Consider the following 16,236-nt stretch of genomic DNA (forward strand, 5'->3'; position numbering starts at 1 on the left):
ACACATTATTTTTATAGTTCAATAAATGGTAACAAAAAATTTTCCTTGCCGTACATGTCTAGCAACTCTACATAGTATGGAGATAAAATAGTTCGAGAACTAGGCCTCTAGAACTGGAATCAAAAACTCAAATGCCTACAGTCAAGGCAGAGAAGTAACATAAATTAAGGAAGTAGGCCGGACACCCTAATTCTTTCAACACAGGCACAGAGTAGGTATAATTTCTATTTCCACAAACAAATAACAAACGTTGGCTCTCTTGATTCAGCTATCATTTTCCTCCTATCCTCTCAACTGTTTTAAGGAAACAACACTACAAGCACACTGGTGGAAGGCCAACATAGCCACACCACTGGCGACACAGAGAATGGTGGAGAACATGGCAAAATTAAAAGTGCCCCCTCGACCTCAGTGCCAGCTGAGTGTTGTCCTGTGGAAATTCTGGCTCAGATGGCAGGTTGTGATTTCTTTCAACTGATGCTAGAAATCCAGTTTCTAATGTGAAATTACTCAATTTTTATAAAAAATTTTATTTAAATGACAGAGCAATAAAAAGCAACAAACTCAAAAAACATTTTAACACTGTATAGACCTAAATAAAACATATCTCTAATCTCTAATTGCCCTTAGGACAATTTCCAGAGACCTTAAACGGTTTTTATAGTTTTTTCTACTTTCTCTCATCTCACCGGAGAGTGGGCCCACAGAGCATCTCATGCTGCCGTCCCACCTATCCATAGACTTAACATCACGCTTCAGGTAAGCAGAATTTGAAGAACAAGGTTGGGTACTGTGACACAACTGACGAGACACATCTCTGTTCTGATCTTTGAATGAAGAGGATGGGGCAGTGAAGCCTAGGTATCCTGTCCCATTGTCTCTCCCTTCCCTTCCTTTTCCCTCTCTTTTCCTCCCCTTCCCCTCCCCTCTCCTCCCCTTCCTTTCCCTCTCCCTCTTTCTCCCTCTAGCTGCAGACAGTTGACCACACTGGCTGGAGGATGATACCTTCCCACCAGGTAGCAGATGTAAAAATTTCCCCGGGCTTATCTATACCCATCTAGGAGCAAGCCTCCACTGGTACTAAGGCCAAAAATGGAACAACTTCTTGAGGAAACATATTAATTTGGAATTTTTTCTTTCTCTCTAAGGCAGGGGTCCTTACTTTTTTCAGTGCCATGAACTACAACAGCAGTCTAGGGATGGCTACAGCCTCCTTCTCCAAATAATGTTTTTAAATACATGAAATAAAATACATAAAATTATAAAGAAAACCAGTTACCATAAAAAGTTACTGCAATATTTTCTAAATATGATGTACTAAAAATATTCTTCTTTATGAACACATTAAATAACAAGAACTAGTGGAGGCACTAATTAACTACCAGAATACTGAGCAGCACATAAATGATTTTCTACAAAAACTATAAAGTGATATGAAACTATTTCAATTTCTATTGATAACAAAGTCACAAGCACAGCCAATATTACTGTGGTCTTGCCTACATTCAAATGAAAAGAAATGCTAAATTTTGGTTAGGGAAAATCAAGATGTATTCTTTCCCCATCCAAGTTCACCAGCCCACTAAATTCTGTGAACCCCAGGTTATGAACCCTTGGTACTAAAAATATGGTCTGGGCCAAAAGTCTGGGGTAGTGCTTCTCCAATCACCTGGGTTAAAATGCAGATCCCTATTCAGTGTGTGCACCCTGATATTCTGCATTTGTAACAAGCCCCAGGTAATGCGATGTTCTGGTCCAGGTCACAATGCAGAGAAAAGGTTCTGAGGGTTATCATGGGAGACCTCAACCTGGAGTGGAGGTGAGAGTCAGAGGCACACAGATGGTATTCCCTGACCGTGGGAGTCCCCAGGAATGGCTTGGGGTTTCTGGTTTCATCCTAAAGAGGCATGCTTTGTTTTACCATGTGCTTCAGTATTTAATGACAGAAAGAGAACTTGGACATTCTGAGCACTGGGTGCCCTCAGTTTCCCAAAGCTACCACGGAATAGCAGCTACTGGTCAGCTAAATCGCTGACCCTGGGCAAGTCCCAGCACTCAAAATGTATGCACAGGTACACATATCCATTCACAGAAAACAGAAATTACTCCCAAGTCATAAAAATGACTCACCAAGACTGAAAAGTTGACGCGATGATGCAAAAGGAAAAACGTCACTAAAGTCTCTGAAAGTATTGACATATGTACATTTGCCATTTTCCTGAGAGCACAGAAAATATATATAAATTAAAATAATATGTAATATATAAATATACAATAATAATAATATATAAAATATATAACTCCTCTCTAAACTAGGTTTCATTCTTTAGGCAAACTCAGCTGTCACAAAACTCCAATGCCCCTGTACTTGTATTTATATATCTAATATATAGAAAAATATTAAAACAGCAAGAAAAAGTCCAAGTTAACAAATGTCACTGTTTTTAGCAGTAAGCAAAATATCAAGAATATTAAACTAATTTCCTGTTCCATCCATAATAGTTTTTTTTGGGTTTTTTTTTTTGCGGTACGCGGGCCTCTCACTGTTTGTGGCCCTCTCCCGTTGCGGAGCACAGGCTCCGGACGCGCTGGCTCAGCGGCCGTGGCTCACGGGCCCAGCCACTCCACGGCCTGTGGATCTTCCCGGACCGGGGCACGAACCCATGTCCCCTGCATCGGCAGGCGGACTCTCAACCACTGCGCCACCAGGGAAGCCCCAGAATAGTTTTTATGTTGTTTTTTTTTTTTTTAAGAAACCCAGAGACCTGGGGCACTGGGCTACATTCTTCTTTAGCCTCCTTGGAACCATGGATCCCCTTTTGCACCACCTCTCTGCATCCAGCATTCTCAGCTAACCTTAATTCAAAAGCCAGATTGGCACTACCATCAACTTCCCACCACGGGAATCTGGTTCTGTAGAGGAAGAGCAGAAACTGCAAGTTTCAACCCAGCTGCAAGGACTGCCGGGCTGTTCTTAGGGTGCCCTCTGCTGGCCACACATAGAAGCAGAAGTCTTTCCACACCGGTAAACGAAAGGGTCATTTAAGGCCAAGTATTTGAAGTGACTGCAAAAGAAAAACATTTAAGAACGAACCCCATTCCAAGGCATTCTGGCTATTAAAACAAAAGACTGACCATGTTAAGACTTTAGAAAAACACAAAAGCATCTTCCTTTAAGAATTCTAAAATGAAAATTAGAAAAAAAATTTTTGCAAGAAAGCAAATCTTGTTTTTGTTTGTTTAATATTTATTTATTTTGCTGTGCCGGGTCTTAGCTGCGGCACGCAGGATCTTCGCTGAGGCATGAGGTATCTTTAGTTGGGCATGCGGTTTCTAGTTTCCTGACCAGGGAATGAACCCGGGCTCCCTGCATTTGGAGTGTGGAGTCTTAACCACTGGACTACCAGGGAAGTCCCTGTTTTGTTTTGTCACTGAAAAAAATGAGTTGATGTTTACATTTTTCAAGTTTTACCACTTTTGGTCCCTGGGTTTCAGAAATGATGTTGATGATGCAAGAGAAGGTGGTTACACAGTTTGGGAGCCCCAAGGTAATACTCTAGAAGCCTTTTAAAAGTAAACTGAGGGCTTCCCTGGTGGCGCAGTGGTTGAGAGTCCGCCTGCCGATGCAGGGGACACGGGTTCGTGCCCTGGGTCCGGGAAGATCCCACATGCCGTGGAGCGGATGGGCCTGTGAGCCATGGCCGCTGAGCCTGCGCGTCCAGAGCCTGTGCTCCACAACGGGAGAGGCCCACAACAGTGAGAGGCCTGCGTACTGCCAAAAAAAAAAAAAAAAAAAAAAAGTAAACTGAAACGGGGGGCAGACTCAAGATGGCAGAGTAGGAGGACATGGAGTTTGTATCTCCTCACAGGCAGCCTTCCAAGCGAGCACCTACTGGGCACTTGTGGGAGACTTCGGACACCTAAAGGGACGGGAGGAGTCCCCACGCAACCAGGTAGGACGTGGAAGGGAAGGAGCGGGGGAAGAAGGATGGAGGCAGGATTGGACCAGTGCCCCTGACAGAGAGACTGCAGGAGAAGAGATATTCCCCCACTCAGAGGGGCCCACTCACAGTGAGGGGATCAGCGGGAATGGAGAGGGACCTTTGAGGGATCATGGGATCAGAGGGGAAAGTGGCCAGGATCTCCCTTGCGTGCTTAGGCCCCAGCAAGCCTGCTGGGGTCCCAGGCCTGGGTGTCCCCAAAGCCCACTCCGGCCACATGGGTCCTGGGCCTGAGGCCCCCTCAAAGCCCCCTCTGACAGCACAAGTCCCAGGCCTGAGCCCCACCCCCACCAAGGCCTCCTCTGGCTCTACAGGTCCAGGAGGGCCAAGCACTGCCCCCCCTTCCAAGGCTCCACCTGCTGTGCTGGCCCCTGCGGGCATGCCCTGTGGAGGCCTGCACCCCAGCTGGCCCGTGCAGGCACGTGTGCTCCAGGCCAGCTTCAGGAGCAGACGCTGGTGAAAGGAATGTGCACAGAGGTGGGTTGACGTGCAGGTCCTGAGGCCTAACTAGAGGTCTTTGAGGGCCTACTGGGGTGGTGGGGGTTGGCTGTGTGTCACCGTGGGGGCCAAGGACACAGAGCAGAGGCACCAGGGAATGTTTTTTTTTCTTAATTTTTTTATTCTTATCTTTTAATTTTTTATTTTATTTTATTTTTTTGCTGTTGTGGTTCTGTTTTACCTTCTTGTTATTTCATTTTCATTTCCATTTTTCTAATATATTTTTTATTTTTCTAACTTTATTTTTTATTCTTTGTTATCATTCTGCTCTTTTTTATTTGTTTGTTGTTGTTGTTGTTTTTTGCTGTGCCACGCAGCTTGCAGGGTCTTGGCTCCCAGGCTGGGGGTTGGGCCTGAGCTCCTGTGGTGGGAGTACTGAGTCCAAGCCACTGGACTAACAGTGAACTTAAGGCCCCAGGGAATATTAATCAGTGTGAGGTCTCCCAGAAGTCCTCATCTCAGCACCAAGACCCAGCTCAACCCAACTGCCTGCAAACTCCAGTGCTGGACATCTCAGGCCAAACAACCAGCAAGACAGGAACACAGCCCCACTCATCCAAAAAAAAGTGAAATGACAAAAAAATATGTTCTAGATGAAGGAGCAAGGTAAAAACCTACAAGACCAAATAAATGAAAAGGAAATAGGCAATCTACCTGAAAAAGAATTCAGAGTAATGATACTAAAGATGATCCAGAATCTTGGAAATAGAATGGAGGAACAGATTGAGAAGATACAAGAAATGTTTAACAAGAACGTAGAAAAACTAAAGAACAAACAATCAGTGATGAACAACACAATAACTGAAATGAAAAATACAATAGAAGGAATCAATAGCAGAATAACTGAGGCAGAAGAACGAATAACTGAGCTGGAAGATAGAATGGTGGAAATAACTGCCAAGGAGCAGAATAAAGAAAAAAGAATGAAAAGAAATGAGGACAGTCTAAGAGACCTCTGGGACAATACTGAATGCACCAACATTCGAATTATAGGGGTCCCAGAAAAAGAAGAGAAGAGAAAGGGTCTGAGAAAATATTTGAAAGATTATAGTTGAAAACTTCCCTAACATGGGAAAGGAAATAACCACCCGAGTCCAGGAAGCACAAAGAGTCCCATACAGGTCAAACCAGAAGAGAAACACACTGAGACACATATTAACCAAACTAACAAAAATTAAACTCTAAACTCAAAGAAAAAATATTAAAAGCAGCAAGGGAAAAGCAAACATACAAGGGAATCCCCATAAGATAATGAGCTGACTTTTCAGCAGAAACTCTGCAGGCAAGAAGGGAGTGGCAGGATATATTTAGAGTGTTGAAAGGAAAAAACCTGTAACCAAGATTACTCTACCCAGCAAGGATCTCATTCAGATTCGATGGAGAAATAAAAAGCTATACAGACGAGCAAAAGTTAAGAGAATTCAGCACCCCCAAACCAGCTTTACAACAAATGCTAAAAGAACTTCTCTAGGTGGAAACACAAGAGAAGGAAAAGATCTACAAGAACAAACACAAAACAATTAAGAAAATGGTAATGGGAAAACACACATTGATAATTACCTTAAATGTGAACGGATTAAACACTCCGACCAAAAGGCATAGACTGGCTGAATGGATACAAAAACAAGATCCGTATATATGCTGTCTACAAGAGGCCCACTTCAGACCTAGGGACACACACAGACTGAAAGTGAGGGGATGGAAAAAGATATTCCATGCAAATGGAAATCAAAAGAAAGGTGAAGTAGCAATACTCATATCAGATAAAATAGACTTTAAAATAAAGGCTGTTACAAGACACAAGGAAGGACACTACATAATGATCAAGGGATTGATCCAAGAAGATATAACAATTGTAAATATTTATGCACCCAACATAGGAGCACCTCAGTACATAAGGCAAATGCTAACAGCCATAAAAGGGGAAATTGACAGTAACACAATAATAGTAGGAGACTTTAACACCCCACTTTCACCAATGGACAGATTATTCAGACAGGAAATTAATAAGGAAACACAAGCTTTAAATGACACGACAGACCAGACAGACTTAATTGATACTTATAGGACATCCAAAAGCAGGAGAATATACTTTCTTCTAAAGCACACATGGAACATTCTCTAGGATAGATCACATCTTGGGTCAAAACTCAAGCCTTGGTAAATTTAAGAAAATTGAAATCATATCAAGCATCTTTTCCAACCACAACACTATGAGATTAGAAATCAGTGACAGGTGTGGACTTCCCTGGTGGCGCAGTGGTTAAGAATCTACCTGCCAATGCAGGAGACATGGGTTCTATTCCTGGTCTGGGAAGATCCCACATGCCGCTGAGCAACTAAGCCCGTGCACCACAACTACTGAGCCTGCAAGCCACAACTACTGAAGTCTGTGTGCCCTAGAGCCCATGCTCCACAACAAGAGAAGCTATCACAATGAGAAGCCCACGCACCACATCAAAGAGTAGCCCCCACTTGCCACAACTAGAGAAGGCCCGCATGCAGCAGCGAAGATGCAACACACCAAAAATAAAAAATATATAACTAAAAAAAAAAAGAAGAAAAAACCAAACACATGGAGGCTAAACAATATACTACTAAATAACCAAGAGATCACTGAAGAAATTCAAAAAGGAAATCAAAAATTATCTAGAGAAAAATGACAATGAAAACACAATGACCCAAAACCTATGGCATGCAGCAAAAGCAGTTTTAAGAGGGAAGTTTATAGCAATACAAGCCTACCTCAAGAAACAAGAAAAATCTCAAATAAACAATCTAATCTTACACCCAAAGGAACTAGAGGAAGAAGAACATACAAAACCCAGAGTTAGTAGAAGGAAAGAAATCATAAAGATCAGAGTAGAAATAAATGTAATAGAAACAAAGAAAACAATAGCAAAGATCAATAAAACTAAAAGCTGGTTCTTTGAGAAGATAAAATCGATAAACCATTAGCCAGAGGCATCAAGAAAAAGAGTGAGAGGACTCAAATCAATAAAATTAGAAATGAAAAAGGAGAAGTTACAACAGACACTGCAGAAATACAAAGCATCCTAAGAGACTACTACAAGCAACTATATGCCAATAAAATGGACAACCTGGAAGAAATGGACAAATTCTTGGAAAGGTACAACCTTCCAAGACTGAACCAGGAAGAAACAGAAAATATGAACAGACCAATCACAAGTAATGAAATTGAAACAGTGATGAAAAATCTTCCAACAAACAAAAGTCCAGGACCAGATGGCTTCACAGGCAAATTCTATCAGACATTTAGAGAAGAGCTAACACCCATTCTTCTCAAACGCTTCCAAAAAGGTGCAGAGGAAGGAACACTCCCAACCTCATTCTACATGGCCACCATCACCCTGATAGCAAAACCAGACAAAGATATCACAAAAAAGAGAAAATTACCGACCAATATCACTGATGAACATATACACAAAAATGCTAGCAAACAGAATCCAACAACACATTAAAAAGATCATACACCATGATCAACTGGGATTCATCCCTGGGATGCAAGGATTCTTCAATACACACGAATCAGTCAGTGTGATACACCATATTAACAAATTGAAGAGTAAAAACCATGTGATCCTCTCAATAGATGCAGAAAAAGCATTTGACAAAATTCAACACCATTTATGATAAAAACTCTCCAGAAAGTAGGCATAGAGGGAACCTACCTCAACATAATAAAGGCCATATATGACAAACCCACAGCAAACATCATTCTCAATGGTGAAAACCTGAAAGCATTTCCACTAAGATCAGGAACAAGACAAGGATGTCCACTCTCACCAATATTATTCAACATAGTTTTGGAAGTTTTAGCCACAGCAATCAGAGAAGAAAAGGAAATAAAAGGAATCCAAATCAGAAAAGAAGCAAAACTGTCACTGTTTGCAGATGACATGATACTATACATAGAAAATCCTAAAGATGCTACCAGAAAACTACTAGAGCTAATCAATGAATTTGGTAAAGTTGCAGGATACAAAATTAATGCACAGAAATCTCTTCCATTCCTATACACTAACAACAAAAGATTGGAAAGAGAAGTTAAGGACACAATTCCATTTACCATTGCAACAAAAAGAATAAAATACCTAGGAATAAAGCTACCTAAGGAAGCAAAAGACCTGTACTCAGAAAACTACAAAATACTGATGAAAGAAATCAAAGATGACACAAACAGACGGAGAGATATATCATGTTCTTGGATTGGAAGTATCAATATTGTGAAAATGAGTACCCTACCCAAAGCAATCTACAGATTCAATGCAATCCCTATCAAATTACCAATGGCATTTCTCACAGAATTAGAACAAAAAATTTTACGATTTGTATGGAAACACAAAAGACCCCAAATAGTCAAAGCTACATTGAGAAAGAAAAACAGAGCTGGAGGAGTATCAGGCTCTCTGACTTCAGACTATACTATAAAGCTACAGTGATCAAAATCCCTACAGTGGTAGCGACTTCCCTGGTGGCACAGTGGTTGAGAATCTTCCTGCCAATGCAGGGGACATGGGATATCCCTGGTCCGGGAAGATCCCACATGCCAGAGAGCAACTAAGTCCGTGCACCACAACTACTGAGCCCGAGTGGTCACAACTACTGAAGCCCGTGTGCCTAGAGCCCATGCTCCACAACAAGAGAAGCCACTGCAATGAGAAGCCTGTGCACCACAACAAAGAGTAATCCCCACTTGCTGCAACTAGAGAAAGCCCACGTGCAGCAACAAAGACCCAATTCAGCCAAAAATAAATAAATAAATAATAAATAATTAATTAGAAAAGAAAAGAAAAGAAAGACAGTATGGTACTGGCACAAGAAGTATAGATCAATGGAACAGCGTAGAAAGCCCAGAGATAAATCCATGTACCTATGGTCACCTAATCTATGACAAAGGAGGCAAGAAAATACAATGGAGAAAAGACAGCCTCTTCAATAAGTGGTGCTGGGAAAACTGGATAGCTACATGTAAAAGAATGAAATTAGAACACTACCTAATACCATACACAAAAATAAACTCAAAATGGATTAAAGACCTAAATGTAAGACCGGACACTATATAAAACTCTTAGAGGAAAACATAGGAAGAACACTCAATGACATAAATCACAGCAAGATCTTTTTTGACCCACCTCCTAGAATAATGAAAATAAAAACAAAAATAAACAAATGGGACCTAATGAAACTGAAAAGCTTTTGCACAGCAAAGGAAACCATAAACAAGAGGAAAGGACAATACTCAGAATGGGAGAAAATATTTGCAAACGAAGCAACTGACAAGGGATTAATCTCCAGAATATACAAACAGCTCATGCAGCTCAATATCAAAAAAACAAACAACCCAATCAAAAAATGGGCAGAAGACCTAAACGGACATTTCACCAAAGAAGACACACAGTTGGCCAAGAGGCACATGAAAAGATGCTCAACATCACTAATTATTAGAGAGATGCAAATCAAAACTACAATGAGGTATCTCCTCATACCAGTTAGAGTGGCCATCATCAAAAAATCTACAAACAATAAATGCTGGAAAGGGTGTAGAGAAAAGGGAACCCTCTTGCACTGTTGGTGGGAATGTAAATTGATACAGCCAGTGTGGAGAACAGTATGGAGGCTCCTTAAAAAACTAAAAATAGAACTACCATATGACCCAGCAATCCCCTTACTGGGCATATACCCTAAGAAAACCATAATTCAAGAAAACACATGCACCCTAATGTTCACTGGAGCACTATTTACAACCGCTAGGACTTGGAAGCAACTGAAATATCCATCGACAGATGAATGGATAAAGAAGATATGGTACATATATACAATGGAATATTACTCAGCCATAAAAATGAATGAAATTGGGTCATTTGTAGAGATGTGTATGGACCTAGAGACTGTCATACAGAGTGAAATAAGTCAGAAAGAAAAAACAAGTATTGTATATTAAGGCATATATGTGGAATCTAGAAAAATGGTACAGATGAACGTATCAGCAAAGCAGAAATAGAGACACAGACGTAGAGATCAAACGTATAGACACCAAGGGGGGAAAGGAGGAGTGGGATGAATTGGGAGATTGGGACTGACATATATACACTACTATGTATAAAGTAGATAACTAATGAGAACCTGCTGTATAGTACAGGGAAATCTACTCGGTGCTCTGTGGTGACCTAACGGGAAGGAAATGCAAAAAAGAGGGGATATATGTATACATATAGCTGATTTACTTTGCTGTACAACAGAAACTAACACAACATTGTAAAGCAATTATACCCCAATTTTAAAATAAACTGAAAAAATAAAGAACTCCTACAACTCAACAACGAAAGAACAAACAACCCTACTCAAAAATGGGCAAAGGATTTGAATAGACATTTCTCCAAAGAATATGTACAAATGGCCAACAAGCACATGAGAAGATGCTCAACATCACTAACCATCAGTGAAATGTAAATCAAAACTACAATGAGCGGGCTTCCCTGGTGGCGCAGTGGTTGAGAGTCCGCCTGCCGATGCTGGGGACACGGGTTCGTGCCCCGGTCCAGGAGGATCCCACATGCCGCAAAGCGGCTGGGCCCGTGAGCCATGGCCGCTAAGCCTGCGTGTCCGGAGCCTGTGCTCCGCAACGGGAGAGGCCACAACAGTGAGAGGCCCACGTACCGCAAAAAAAAAAAAAAAAGGAAACAAGTGGTGAGGATGTGGAGAAACTGGAATCCCCGTGCACTGTTGGTGGGAATATAAAATGGTGCAGCTGTGGTCCGTGTGTTACCGTGAAAAACAAACGATGGGGTTTGGAGAGCTTCCAGTTGATGAACACACTGATGTGCTGGGAGCGGGGCACACCTGGAGGAGTCGTGAAAGCTCCAAACCATTTCCCACATACCTTGTCCTATGCATTTCTTCCCTTTGGCTGTTCCTGAGTTGTACGCTTCATAATAAACTGGCAATAGAGAGTAAAGCACTTCCCTGAGTTCTGTGAGCCATTCTAGCAAATTATTAAACCCGAGGAAGGGGGTGTGGAGACCCCAGATTGATGGTTAGTTGGTCAGAAGCACCATTCACAACCTGGGACTTGGGTTTGGCATCTGAAGTAGGGGGCAGTCTTGGGGAACTAAGCCCTTAACCTGTGGGGTCTGTGCTAACTCTGGGTACTTAGAGTCTGCATTTAATTGTAGGACCCCTAGTTGGTGTCCAAAGAGTTGGAGAATTGCTTAATGTGAGGGAAAGATCCCACACATTTGGCATCAGAAGTGCTCTGTGTATAGAGGAAACAAGTTTCCTTTTACTATCTGAAAGAACTGAAAGCAGGGTCTCAAAGACATATTTGTGCACCCATGTTCATAACAGGATTATACACAAACAGCCAAGAGGTAGAAGCAATCCAAGTGTCCACTGACAGACGAATGGATAAACAAAATGTGGTATATCCATATGATGGAATATTATTTAGTCTTAAAAAGGAAAGAAATTCGGACACATGCTGCAACATGGATGAAACTTGATGATATTATCCTAAGCGAAATAAGCCAGCTACTGAAAGATAAATATTGTGTGATTCTACTTTTATGAGGTACCTACAGTAGTCACATTCATAGAGAAAGAAAGTAGAATGGTGGTTGCCAGGAGCTGGGGAAAGGGAGGAATGGGGAATTATTGTTTAATGGGTATAGAGTTTCAGTTTTGCAACATGAAAAAGTTCTGGAGATTGGCTACAAAACAGTGTGCATATACTTAACACTACTGAAGTGTACACTTAGAAATGGTTACGATGGTAAATTTTATGTTATGTGTATTTTACAATTAAAATTTTTAAAATTTTAAAGTAAATTGAAACATGTCAACAGGATCATTTCTTCATTTGCTGCCCTGTCCATCTGGCTCAGCTTCTGTAAACTTAGAAAGTCAGAGTGGCAGGGATTTGGAGACATAGTTCCATTTTAAAGATTAAAAAATGGAGGCGACAGTGGCAAGGTGACCTGTGAAGGTCTTGGTATGTTAGCAGTGAAGACAAGACTAGAAAGAAGAGCTCCTGACTGGCCCCCTCCAGACTGGGGCCCTACCCCGCACCACAACCCCGACGGGGACAGTCCATTTCTTGATGGAGATAATAACTCTCATCCAAACCGGGGTTCCTTCCCACACACCACTGGTCTGGGGGATCAGGCAAGCCCAGGGAAAAAATGTACCTTGGTTAAAGTCCGTATGATCTGAATTTCAAAGCCCCTGAACAAACCTGGAAGGAGAAGAGGAGAGAAATACGACCAACTTAAATGTTGACGGGGCACACTGAGTACTGTTTTTTCCATTGAGTTATTTTGTAATTTTTCCCAACATGAGCCTTAAAAGGAATATTACCCTTCAAGGCAGACTGAATAAATGACCTACTGTTTTTCTGCCTGTCTACAATAATATCACAGTATGAGGTATGCATATAAATTATTTTTTATTTCACTTTGATGATTGGGAAAAGATACCGACATATAAGATCAAATCAAAGCTAGCAAATAACTCTACTGGCAGTTAAGTGGCTGATTTTATTAAAATAAAGACATGTCTGTTTAAACCAAAAAAATGTTGCTGCTGGCACTCTGCTTTGGCTGGGACCTTTGAAATTAAGGCCAAGGTGCTGATAAGCACCCTCACAGCATCGGCCTCCTTTGAAGCACTCGCAGTACCTGGGACAGCACACAGATGTGCGGTCCACGCAAGTGCCTTGGAAACAATCCCTTTCACCAGTGGTTTATTTTGAGAAGATTCACTTTCAGCTGGTAAGGCTTTGCCCGGATACATTTCTCAGGGCTGATGATGGCTCCTCATGCAGCACATGATGTAGATTCTCTTTGCATTTTGCAGACATTCCTGTTGTGCCTTAACCAAAACAGCTGGGAATATTCCCTCATTCCCCCCAGTCTGCAAGCCAGTCTGCAATTCTGCCCCAGGTTCTAGCCCTTCAAATCTTGAGGGATGTTTTCTTCGTCCACAGGTTGTTTAGGTTTTAACTGGCTGTTTAAAGTTAAAAAGGAATATCTCAAGCCCCCTGCCATGCTGAAAGGAGAATAAAAAAGAGTGAAAATAAATTCCATAGATGGTACAACCAACAGCTACTGACATCTTTACAAATACAGTCAACTTAATTTTTTTGATAACTTGGCTGTTTGTTTCCTTTTCTTTATTTCATTGAGGTATAGGTGATTTACAATGCAGTCAGCTTAATTTGAAGGGAATTATTGAAACCCCTGATTTACTTCCTCAAATTTGTGTATTAATCGATGAGAATTAACCCTCTTATTTACAAATCTGTGGGGGCAGAAAAAGAGCAGATCAAGTCTAATAGAGAAACTTGGAGAAAAAATAAGCACTTGGTTATTACTTGAATAGACTATACAGTATTATCCTAAAATAGTGTCCCACCTCTGAGACCCCAAAATGCCTTTCAAAAATATCTTAGTCACTCCTCCCAATATCCTTAGCACATGGCGCTTCAATGGAGCACAGATTTAGTGAGGCCCATTCACAAAAGGAAGACACACAACTTAAGGGCTTTTCTGAGAGGAGGCAACAGAAAATTAGATCTCAACCCTTTGAATTTTCATTACATGTCCCCATGGTCCACATGAAAGAGTATGTCATCAAAAGAGATGAACTGAATGATTTAAGTAAATTTTATCCTAGAAATTGTAAAGTCAAAACACCTCCTGCCCTTTCACTTATAACATATTAATCAGGCTTTTAAAAATTCATATTTTACTAAAATAAGTTCATTTAAAAATCCCACTTACCAAATATTTAACCCTACAAAGTTTAATACAGAGAAAATGTAGTCTCCACCTACTAACATTCCAATGTAGGCAACGGATACGTTCTGCAGACAAAGAGAGGATTAATGATTTTAAAAGTAAAGGCTTTAGGGGGAAAACTCATATATATAGTGAAACCTGAAACTAAATATTTTAGTTACTTTTCAAAAAGACTCGCATATAGCAGGGGTTCATGGAATATTGAATAAGTGGATAAAAACCATTACATATGGCTTTATAAAGAAAATGAAATAAACTACAGCACCATAATCACAGAAACTGCATTATCCATACCCTCTTCCAGTTAATACATAGGAAAAAGATGTAAGAGTTGGGTTGTAATCAGCTTTCCAGATTTCATCTCTTTACCATCATTGGGTAGTGAATTTTAATCATATTAGTCCTAAACTTGAAAAAACTAAGACATCTGATAAATTAAAAGCAGTACTCTGTCCAGTGTATTCTCAGAGGCCCTTGGGCAGCCAACAGAGAAGTCTACTGTTGAAGCACTCACTCACGGTAGGAGTTCACGTGAACAGAAACACAAAGCAACTGCAGAACAGAATTTAGAACACCTCCACCCTCCTATTCATTAGTGTGTGTTCAAATGCATGTACACACACGCAGCATACACACCAGTCCCAGAGTTAATCACCTTATAATTGAGCATAGATCTAGGCTGAAAACAGTTCTTCACAAGAATTCCCTTTCTTAGTCAGCAAGGTTCTCCCAGAAAACCAAACTGTAGATCACAAGGTATCTTAGCACAGAAACTTGGTATGTTTTTCAGCTATTTCACTTGGTTTTCCCAGACCATCCTTTCCCACCATTCCCAATTTAAGTCATCATTTGTCTCTTCCTTTTAAATTAGCAAGTCTTCCCTCTGTTTTGTGGATTAGGAGATTAGAAGACGTAAGGAGGGATCACCCAGGCACAGCTGAAAATATCACAAGCCTCCATTCTTACTACAGCACGGATAATAACAACAATAAAATCAAACAGTCAATTTCCCAATTTGGTTGTGCGTTTCGAGGCTTCAACCACTTACCTTGATGGCTCCAACCACCGCCGTCGTCAGGGCCGAATTGTAATAGCTGCACAAAAGTGTGGAGTACATCAACAGAAACCTGGGGCAAGGAAGAAAACATTTGAGTGTGCCTTACTGGTCTGGGTAATAAACAGATTAAGAAGAGCCAGTAAGTGACCCACACAGGCATTTTAATCAAATAAAAAAGAAAAACGTACCATAAAGATTAAAAAATACCTACATCTTAAAACATCTCAATAATTCGATATTTTCAGGAAAATGGTCCAGTTGTGCATTAGCCAAACTTTCTACCTTAGGTGTCCTTTTCATTTTGTCTGTGCATTTTCCATCAGTGTTTCCACAAAAAGGGGATAAGGACAAAGATTTTTTAAGTGATCTGAAATCTTCCGTTTAACAGATGTTACAACAATGGGTTTCAGTCCTCTCTGTGCATCAGAATCACCTGGTGCACTTTTAACACCATGATGCCTGGCAGAGGGTCTCCAACTGGTTTGAGGTGGGGACCCAGCCATATGCCATATCAAAGCTCTATGGATGATTCTAATGTGCAGCCAGTTCTGAGAACCACTGGTGTTAGCAGGGAAAACCAGCTGCAATGATTGCTAGCTTTGGACAAAGAAGATTTAAATAATGGATTCCACATGCCAGTGGTACTCCTGTACCTTATTACTAAAGTTAATCTGACAGGCATTCAACACTGACCCGTATATTGACACTTGTCAACAAAATGACTACAGAATCATGACCAAACACCAGATAAGAAAATATACATATACACAGGAATGTAGAATTCAATCAGAGATAAAGAAATATATTCATTTCACTCAAGTAGTAATGAAAATTAGCTGTAACCTAGGTGGGGTGCAAAATT

The 16,236-nt window shown here is 40.9% G+C and overlaps 1 protein-coding gene across 9 annotated transcripts in view; it reads right to left on the minus strand.

Annotated features, from left to right (window-relative positions):
* The window catches only part of SLC35D2 (solute carrier family 35 member D2), a 79,032-nt gene that overhangs the window by 11,612 nt on the left and 51,184 nt on the right, over nt 1-16,236 (minus strand). For 3 of the 9 annotated variants that reach the window (XM_032634311.1, XM_032634312.1, XM_032634317.1), the window contains 3 exons: nt 15,366-15,444; nt 14,300-14,382; nt 12,945-13,565 (listed from right to left, as the gene is read on the minus strand). In XM_032634311.1, coding sequence (XP_032490202.1) covers nt 13,463-13,565; nt 14,300-14,382; nt 15,366-15,444 — 265 coding nt within the window. In that variant the 3' untranslated portion in view covers nt 12,945-13,462. Of the gene's footprint in view, nt 1-12,706; nt 12,754-12,944; nt 13,566-14,299; nt 14,383-15,365; nt 15,445-16,236 lie in introns of those variants that run through there. The other 6 variants (XM_032634316.1, XM_032634314.1, XR_004350278.1 and 3 more) reach the window with 4 other exon arrangements.

Source organism: Phocoena sinus, chromosome 6 (assembly GCF_008692025.1).
Source record: "Phocoena sinus isolate mPhoSin1 chromosome 6, mPhoSin1.pri, whole genome shotgun sequence".
NCBI lineage: Eukaryota > Metazoa > Chordata > Mammalia > Artiodactyla > Phocoenidae > Phocoena > Phocoena sinus.